Source organism: Puntigrus tetrazona, unplaced genomic scaffold, assembly GCF_018831695.1.
Source record: "Puntigrus tetrazona isolate hp1 unplaced genomic scaffold, ASM1883169v1 S000000769, whole genome shotgun sequence".
In the NCBI taxonomy this organism is placed as follows: domain Eukaryota; kingdom Metazoa; phylum Chordata; class Actinopteri; order Cypriniformes; family Cyprinidae; genus Puntigrus; species Puntigrus tetrazona.
Genome location: NW_025048378.1, coordinates 557,501 through 567,500, shown reverse-complemented (window position 1 = coordinate 567,500; position 10,000 = coordinate 557,501). Strand labels below are relative to the sequence as shown.

General features: G+C 39.9%; 1 protein-coding gene across 1 annotated transcript in view; it reads left to right on the top strand.

Annotated features, from left to right (window-relative positions):
* The first annotated feature begins 999 nt into the window (after positions 1-999).
* LOC122335398 (large neutral amino acids transporter small subunit 3-like) overlaps positions 1,000-10,000 on the top strand; it is an 11,045-nt gene continuing 2,044 nt past the window's right edge. Inside the window, exons 1-7 of the mRNA XM_043233242.1 lie at positions 1,000-1,423; positions 4,200-4,357; positions 4,465-4,642; positions 4,802-4,857; positions 6,117-6,193; positions 8,635-8,727; positions 9,711-9,841. Coding sequence (XP_043089177.1) covers positions 1,419-1,423; positions 4,200-4,357; positions 4,465-4,642; positions 4,802-4,857; positions 6,117-6,193; positions 8,635-8,727; positions 9,711-9,841 — 698 coding nt within the window. The 5' untranslated portion in view covers positions 1,000-1,418. The remainder of the gene's footprint in view (positions 1,424-4,199; positions 4,358-4,464; positions 4,643-4,801; positions 4,858-6,116; positions 6,194-8,634; positions 8,728-9,710; positions 9,842-10,000) is intronic.

Below are 10,000 nucleotides of genomic sequence, written 5' to 3'. Positions count from 1 at the left end.
TTTTTTGTTTTACATTAATAGCATTCATGCCCCTTCTGAGCGTCATTAAATGTCTGTAAACACATTATTTGAATTTATCTGCTAATACTGATTTTATTTGATTGGTAACTTTTTCTTATTCCACCGTTTTAGTTAAAAGAAAAAAAAAAGGGTGCTCATAAGAATACACTTTTGAGTTTGTCAAAAGATAACAAACGTAAAATAAAGTTTTTAATCAGTTTAAGGAGTCTGATATTACTCTGTAATGGGAAGGATTTTTGTTTTGTTTTGTGATTCGTCGGAAAGGTGCTCCTGAATTTCTTTTATTTTTATTTATAAACTTTTTTGTTTTGAGGGGACCGTCTAAATGTTTTAACTGTCCTATTTTTATTTTACATTTTTTTAAAAAAAGATTATAATATTACATATTTTAATTTAATATTAAAAATAATGAAAACCTAGTTTAAAATACTGGCTTAATATTACAAGTGTACATTTATTTTTAATACATGTATATGAGAAATAAATGGTTTATATGTCATTTGATAAATAAAAAATGTCCATATCTTTCCTTTTAACAACGAGATCTTGTCACATTTGACCATAACCTTATATTTTATTTTATTTTACAGTATCTTACCAGCATATATATATATATATATATATATATATATATATATATATATATATATATATATATATATATATATATATACTATTACTACTATACTATTACTATGTTATTACATACATTACCAGCAGATGGCACCATAAGTTATATTTCTTATTAATGCAACAGCATCTTAACTGTAGAACAGAACATAACTTCATCTATTACCAGCACACACTTTTATTTAAAGCACATGAATGTCTCTTTATGCTCAATTTGTTGATAATCAACCGCGGGTTGCCAGATATTCTGAGCGACGGCGAACCTGTGTTTAAAAACACACCCCTTATACGAACAACCAGTGAAATAAAGTTCATAAGGGCAATGCAGTCTGTTTGCTAACAAGCCAAACACAAGCCCCTGTGAAAATGCATGGTATAAAAGACTCGTTTTCACCAAAAACACAGAACAATGATGCGAAAAACTTAAATATTGAATTATTAAGGCATGCACTTAAAGGTAATCGCTATGCGTTGTTGTAAATGTGTTATAAATGTGCTTGTGATGGTAATAAGCAGCTGATTCGTGAACAGGGACGGTGTTGTTAACAGAGAACGCCCTCAACGCGAGTCTTTCTCCATCAACCAGTGAAAAGGGGCACAGTGAGGGAGTTGCTCTTCCATCATTGTTAAATACGAGCTCGGCGTGAAGGCTTCTGGAGATCTTCACCCGGAGAGAGAAGCCCGGGTCGCCGTCGGCTCCGTTCACCCGAAGCGGAAGGAAACCAGGAAGCGGCTGGAAGCTGGAGAGCGCGCGGAAACCGAGGGAAATGAAGTAAGTGGGAGCTCGAGACCCCGGTTCGGGTTCGGGTCCGGGTCCGGGGCTGGTTTCGGGTCCGAGTTCGGCGGGAACAGAGTCTTCGGTCGCCGCGGGGGAGACACGTGGCGCTCGGGCTCTCTTTCCTTTAAAAAGGCGCACGTGCCGCCTTTCAAACCAGCTCTTTCGCGCGAGATAAACTTGTGTTGGGTTTTTTTGTTGTTGTTGTTTGTGTGTTTTTTTTTCTTTTTTTTGGCGTGTTTTATTGTAGTTGCGTTTCTCGGGTAAAAGTTTGCGTTCGTTGAAGCCCGTCGAGAGAGAGAGAGAGCAGAAAACCGAGGAAAACCGAGTCTTTGTGCGTTTCGGGTCCGGAAGGGGTTCGTTCGGATCCAACAAAACCCCCTTTTCCTGTTTATTGACACAGATCTGCTTCAGCGAGGAATTAAAACCAGACCACGCGCTGGGAAAGAGATATATCTGGGCTTTATGATGATAGGGTTTATGACTGAAGCTGAATCCCAGGAAACCCTGTTTAACATAAATGTTTAAAAATTAAAAAACATAAATGAATGCATTTTTCCCTTTTAATAATTCTGACTTTTGCCTCTAAATATTCTGTTTTGTTTCTACCATATATATATATATATATATATATATATATATATATATATATATATATATATATATATATATATATATATAAATAATATTTTTAAGCATTCAGAAATATGAGGAAACATCTGTCTATTCTGAGTTTATATCTTTTTCCACTCAAAGCTCACCTTTCTCTATTTCGTTTTTTGTTTCCACCGTGAATTAAAACTAATATCAACTTGCAATTTTTTATAGTGTATATATATATATATATATATATATATATATATATATATATATATATAGCCTCAAAATTGTAAATTGTAAAATTCGTTTTTTTCTTTTTGCCACGAAATATAATATAATATACTTTTTATTTTTATGTTCTGAGTTCACGAGCTTTAGCTCCTGCCACAAAATATATACGCAGCCGTGACTTTCGTTGGGTGAAAAAACGCCTTTCCCGAGCTCGCGTCTTTTCATTTTCCTCACAGTCGCTCAGATTTGAGGTCAAGTCTTCGTTGGGCCTTCGGGGTCGCGAAAAACCCGTTTAAAAGATCCGCTCCCTCGCCGGACGAAGGCCTCGATTCTTACCAGAGAGCGCCAAGCAATTAATGCTTTTAACCGGCCTCTACAATAGCCACGAACTGCTTTTTAAACCTGAACTCCACTAAAAGGCGCACCCGCTCGTTCTTATCGCACACGGGGTCACTGATAAAAACGCACTGGGCCCGGGGCCAAAGCAAGCATCTAGCAGGGGCCGTCCTCCATGTCTCCGCTCGTGGGGACTAAGCGGTCCCCTTTAAACAAACAACAAACCGTGCAACTGTTAATAGTTACTTTTTAACCCGTCGATGTGTGAAATGCGGCTCCTGAGCTTGCGGCGGGCGCCCGGTGTTTTCACCGAACACAAGCGTGTTTACGCACAACTGAAAAGCCCTGATATTTGGGGACCGGCGGATGGGTTTTCGTCCTGGAGGACACGAATGGCGCTCGATTACTTCGAGCGCGTGCCCTAACAGTCTGTATAAGCTCAGCTTTTGAGTCCGGCCGACTGTGTCTGATGGGATTAAACGCATCGAATCGCTGTCCTGCTGAGATCCCTCTTTGCTTCCTCTGCATCCCTCTCCTTCCCCGTGAGTTATAACGACCGCTCGGGCATGTCACGGGATAAACTGACCCCGTTTACAAACAAACCCTCGGAGCGGAGAGTCAGAGGCAGGATGCAATAACGGCGGAGCACGTGGGACGGCGGCTTTCGTCGTGTGCGGGTTGCGCCAAAAAAGAGCATGCAAATCGGTCGGGAACGCCTCCTGTTTAGAGGGAGCGTCTGCGTGACGGTTGTAGGAAATGTTAGGGAGTGCCTCTGTTACGTCTCACGCCAAGGCCTCGGAGATTTCAAGAATGAAGATTAATGGGCGTCGGCCTTTCGAAGGCGTTCCTAGCGTAAATATAATGCTAAAAAAAACTACTCATCCGTGATTCCCGAAAAAAGAGCAGGAAAAAAAAATTAAAATAGTAAGAAATGTTTTGAATGATTTTCTGAAAGATCATGTAAGACTAAAGTAATGATGCTGAACATTCAGGGGGAGTGAATTATATTTCACAACGTGTTCGCGTAGAGAAGTGACATTTTGTATAATTTTATGTCTTTTTGCATTTTATTGCATTTTTACTTTACATGCGTGATCAGAAATCCCTGGATGCTCGAGTAATGTTGAAAACGAATCTTGCATAGTCAAATAGAAACGTATTTTATTTTAAATTTGTATGTTATATTAAAATAATTTTAAAATGTCGTATTTTCGATTTTTACTGTATTTTTTAAATCTAAAAAAAAAATAATATATATATATATATATTAAAAATCTTACTGACCCAAATTTTGAATAGTAAAAATACAGTAAAAAAAAAAAAATATATATATATATATATATATATATATATATATATATATATATATATATATATATATATATATATATGTGTGTGTGTGTGTGTGTGTGCAATTTTATTCCTTCTGTGTTTGTTTATGAAGATGACACAAACCCACAAAGACTGACAAAGCTATGCCACTTTGCACATTTTTAAAACGCAATCCTCAATACACATCAGTTTTATTCGAACTCTATCTGTTTTATTCGTGCCACTGCGTGTTTACTGGCAGAGCTGTGACCCTCGTTTTCTCTGCGTCCGATAGGAAGATGGCTCCGTCTCAGTTGCAGGCGTACAGGCGGCGCTGGTGGATGGCCGTCACCGCCGTGCTGGAGAATCTGTCGTGTTCGGCCGTGCTGTTGGGCTGGGGCTCTCTGCTCATCATGCTCAAAAGACAGGGCTTTTACTCGCACCTGTGCACAGGTAACCGGTCGCGGGTCACTAACCAGCGCGAGTAACTCGAACTTAAAGCTTTAAAACTTAATAAAGCCTCTAGCTTCCGTTGACCTCGTCTCTCTGTCCTTCTGTAGAAAATAAGACGGAGAGCGCTAACGCTAGCGCGCCGGATGAATGGCCGAGTTGTGTGGAACAGGAAGAAATGCTGAACTTGGGCTTCACCATTGGCTCGTTCCTGCTCAGCGCCGCCACGCTGCCGTTGGGTATACTGATGGACCGGTTCGGCCCCAGGCCTCTTCGCCTCGCTGGAAGGTGAAGACACACCTACGCAATCAATGCTCAAGAGTGCATGCCGTTTTCTTAAGAATGCACAGTCATGGGATCCTCGCATGACTAATATGTGCATGTAAGGACACACTCGCGTCACACACAGCGCTAGAGTTTATTTAATGTTGTGTATTTTTCTCCTAGTGCTTGTTTTGCGTCCTCTTGTGTGATGATGTCCTTATCATCGTATCAACCAGAAGGTGAGCGGCAAACAAAAATACACCAAAAATGAGTCTTCAGATCACGCCTAGAGTCAACCAAGAGTCACAAATTAGTTTCTTCCCCAAAGCATTATTTAAAACGCTGAAAGTCAGGTAGAGGCTATTTTAGCAATCGTTTGTTAAACATTAATTATTTCATTTGACTGAATAAAAAAATATGCCACATTTTGGCAAAAAAAAAAAAAATTCCAGAAGGAATTATAGTTTTACTACATAAAGTTTAATAATAATAAATAATACAATTATTATTATTTAGATTGATTAATTGTTGTTGCTTTGAAAATTATGCTGAATATTCAGCTTTGCCATCAGAGGAATAAATTACATTTTACAATGCGTTCGCGTAGAAAAGTGTCATTTTAGACAAAAATAATATTTCATAATTTTTACTGTATATGTGTGATCAAAAAATGAGCAGAGAGGACTTCTGAAGTCCCTAAATACTCAAGTAATGATGTTGAAAATGATTCTTTGCATCACATGACCTAATTGCATTTTTGCTACATATTAAAATAGAAAATTGTAATTTAAAAAATATAATATTTAACATTTTACTGTATTTTTTTAATAAATGATGTCTTGGTGAGCTTGCAAGACATATTTAAAAAAAATTAATAACCTCAAATTTTGAAAACGTTTTATTTTATTTTTATTTAGATTGATTGTTGTTGCTTTAAAAATTATGTTGAATATTCAGCTTTGCCACCAGAGGAATAAATTACATATTACAATGTGTTCGCGTAGAAAAGTGTCATTTTAGATCAAAATAACATTTCATAATTTTTACTGTATATATATGATCAAAAAATTAGCGGAGAGGACCCTGAATACTCAAGTAATGATGTTGAAAATGATTCTTTGCATCACATGACCTAACAGCATTTTTACTACATATTAAAATAGAAAATTTTAATTTTTAAAAAATTTTTAGTGTATTTTTGTCCCGGTGAGCTTGCAAGACATGTTTAAAAACAATTAATGACCTCAAATTTATTTATTTATTTTTTTTAAGATTGATTAATTGTCGTTGCTTTAAAAAAAATGACAATACAAAATATTTACAAAATATAATGCAATTAATTAGCCATTATTCGACCAGTTTTGTGACTTTCAGCCACAGGTCGATTTTGTGTAAAACGCTCATACCCGTTTATATGTTTATGCAGAAGATACACAACTAGATTTGTCATTGCCACAGTGTCGAGTTGTGTAATGACGGTTTGTGCCTTTTGTTCTAGTCCTCTCTGCGCTCATTTTCTTGGCTCTTTCGCTCAACGGCTTCGGAGGGATCTGCCTGACCTTCACATCCCTCACGGTAAGAAAAAAAAATAGAAACGGTAGAGAAGGGGTCGCGTGGGGTCGCGGACGCCTGCGGTGACCTGCGTGTTTTGTGGCGCAGCTGTCGCGTGAAGCCCTTTTTGAGGTTTATTTGGTCCGGACAGGTGTGTGGGTGTGTGTATTTACGCGCTCGGGGATCGACGCACGTGACCGAAGGAACAATTCTGGCTGTTTCGGCGCCCACCAATCAGAAGGCTTAGCTGCCCGCACGCCCTCCCATACGCCCTCGTCCACCCCCAAGGGCACAGACGTTGCACCCGCATTCATCAACAAACAGATTGTGACTTTCCAATTTGTTCAGTGATATCACCTGCTACGGAAAAGAATGACCACGTATATATTTATATAAATATCAGCTGCCCTCAGATAGCCCACTGCTGTCGTGCCAACACGCGCTTATCCTTGCGCACACACACACACACACACGGCTCGTCTAGAGCAGCTCAGGTATGCATGCACACTGCCCTACACGTGACAGCAAACCAAACGCTACTTTGGCGATATCCTGTTGTACTTCTGAGAAAAGCACACGCTCTAGGTCTTGGTTAACGGCGCGTTGCTGCCAGCATGGAGAAAACCGCTTTATTTACGCTTTTTTTTGGGTCGCGATGTTATCTGAACGAGCCTGCGACCTCTGTGACTTTGTGCTTTTTTTCCAGTTCCTCTTAATTAGTAAGGAACCTCGGCACCTTTAAGAAAGGCCGGTCTCAAAACAGATGGCTTTAATCCCTTAACTATTCGTCCTAGTCGGTGCTATTAAGGTGAGAGCGAACGGAAACGCTCGATTAATTCTTCTTCTCACGTGCTTCTTCTAAGCGAAGGGCAACGCCGTCTCGCATTGTGCTTAGATTTTAGACTTTAATGCGAATCTTATGACTCGTCTCCACTGGGCGGTACACGGTACGGCCTGATCCAGCTTGGGTCTTGTTCTTGAGGGAACGTAGCGATCGCTGATAAAGCGTGACAATAAGCACAACTCTGCCGTTTACTGTCAGTTTTAATAAAAGAAACGACAGCCGTTATAAAAGCTTAAGAGGAAATAAAGACGAGTTTTAAAAAAACTGCTAAATATAACTTTGAGCTTGGCCGAAACGGGGGTGATCAGGAACAAACGAAACGCGCACGAGACCACGAATGCCAAAGGGTGAACTTCAAAACTTCAAAAGTGATGATTGTAGTCAAGAAGTCAAGGTTCTGCAGTGCTACCAATGGTGCCCGTCACTATGGAAACGGACCGTACTCTACGCATCCATTCTGCTCGGCGAAACCCAGCCATTAACATTTCTCTTTAAGTTATTTATAAGGCCAAACCACCATTGGCGTACCTCAGGGTTCTGTGTTAGGCCCCTTCCTCTTTTCACGACACGCAACGCTGTAGCACTCGTGGGTTTCCCACCGCTGCTGTGCCGTTAAGAGACATCGTTCTACCTCTCAGCCTCATTCTGTGGAATCTGAGCAATGCTATCCACAGTAATGTTGTAGGTTATATCTATGCATATTCCTACTTTGTCGGTAACGGTTTTTAATTATGTACCTTTTGTATGCACCTATGTAATATGACCTTTAATTTTTCTTTATCAAATTCTTCCAAGATCTAATTGCTATTGGTGTACCTCAAGGTTTTGTTTTGGGTCCCTTCCTCTTTTCAGCATGAGTTTTTCCTACCGCCGCCGTGCTAAAAACACGCTCATATTATATGATCTAAGCTATGCTATCCACAGTCATTTAGAGCTTTTGCCAATACTCCTTCCTTTTCAATCAATCAATCATTTTTTATTTATATAGCGCTTTTAACAACACAGGTTGCACAAATGCAGTAATGGTCTTTAAAGTCTGTGTTTTCGCGAGGACGTTTATGAGAGAATAAGTTGTTACTTGCAGCAAGCGTGAGCCTGAAGAAGTTCAGGTCGAGGTTGTTTACGCTGCTCTCCGTTTGCGTGCGAAAAAACACGCAAGGTCGCACAAATGTGCGTTTTCACAGGCGTGTGTTTTTAACCTACTCATTTCACGCAGGGGCGTAAAACACACTCGCACGTCCCCGGGAAAGCCTGGAAAAGCGAGGCGCTGCTTGGAAATTCATGGAAAACGAATTCGATGCATATCCGCGATCCGCGGCGGGACGTCCTGCGTACCGAGGCATAAATGTTTCTCATGCATTCAACGCGTTCACTTTACACTTAATCGGTGATGTTTAAATTGGACATCGCTCATATTTGAGGTTAGGCATTTGCTTGAGAACCATTAGGTAACCACCCAGATGCCTCGGTATCAAGCAGGTGCGTTTTTCCATGGATGCACGCATTGTTTTCGTATAATATAACACGTTTTCCTTCCCGTATTTGCTCGTTGCGAGCGTAGACTTGGCTGCATTTTTTCCGATACGCCTAACCATGCTCTTCTCCTTTCTTCCTGCGATAGCTGCCAAACATGTTCGGCAGTCTGAGCTCTACTGTGCTGTCCCTGATGATCGGCTCCTACGCTTCATCGGCCGTCACCTTCCCCGGAGTTAAGGTATTTTTTTTTGTGTGTGTAAATAAAGGTTAAACCCGTTTGGCGTGTTCGTTGTGCTCGGAATTAAAGCCTCTGATGAAATATTGCATCAGATCGAATGAAACTCAGCTCATCACCTCAAACTGTTAGAAAAGCGGTTGAGATTAAGCTTTTCGGCTACGATTATGCACAATCAGATATAAATCCATTTTATTCAGAAGACGTCAGATGTTATAATGGTCACGGTGTGGTTGGCAAGAGAGCAAATGGTTAACTTAAACACTTTAATCTACTCAGAACCAAATAAACAACATTTACAGGCAGGCAGACAGGACAAAAACCACACGCATATTAAAGACCAGAACCGGATTACACAGGATCAAACTAGAACTGAAATACACTAAATTAACCAGACACAGGTGAGGACAATAACACAATTAACACGAACGAAGGTAGGGCGCACAGAAGCACAAAAACAATAACAAAAAGAGTCCAAAGACGTGACGATAATGTTGGTCTAAAGAGGCAAAATGGGGATCATTTTCTTTCAAGCGTTTTATTTTGAGAATTCAATGGCACGGCTGTATTCAAAAGCATATCATTGTGAACGTAACTACTCCGGTCATTACTCCGGTTTTATTTTTACGCGCTCAAGAAACATCTAAAAAACTGGGCAATATTTTTGTGGAAACTTTTTTTTTCGATTAATAAGAAAGAACATTTATTTTGAAATACAAGTCTTTTGTAGCGTGCTTTTCATTTCACTTTGGATCAATTGAATGCATCCTTGCTGAATACCTACACACCTCAGACCTCTTTTAGCGTCACCGTGTCTGTAGGACTCGATGATATTAAGGCTGTGATGGTCTGCACCCAGCTTCTTCTCCAGCTTCAGACCTAAAAGCGCCAACCAGACGTTTCTTTATTTTTTCCTCCACTGTTCAATCAGATGGAAACAGCTCATCAATATTGCATCTCCTCTTCGTGTGTGTCTCTTTCTCCAGCTGATATACGATGCCGGGGTGTCGTTTACTGTTATCATGTGGATGTGGGCCGGCCTGGCTTCTCTGGTCTTTCTCAACTGTTTCCTGAACTGGCCGGTAGAAGGGTTTTCTACACAAGAGGAGCTCGAGATGTCAGTGCGAGTCTTGTTTACCTATACAAACAAATATTCTGATAACAAAAACTGAATTTCAGTAAAAGATTACATACCAATTTTAATCTGCTACTGATTAGAAATGACAAAAATCCATTACGATGAATCGTTTCCAAAATAAAAGTCTCGGTTTACAGA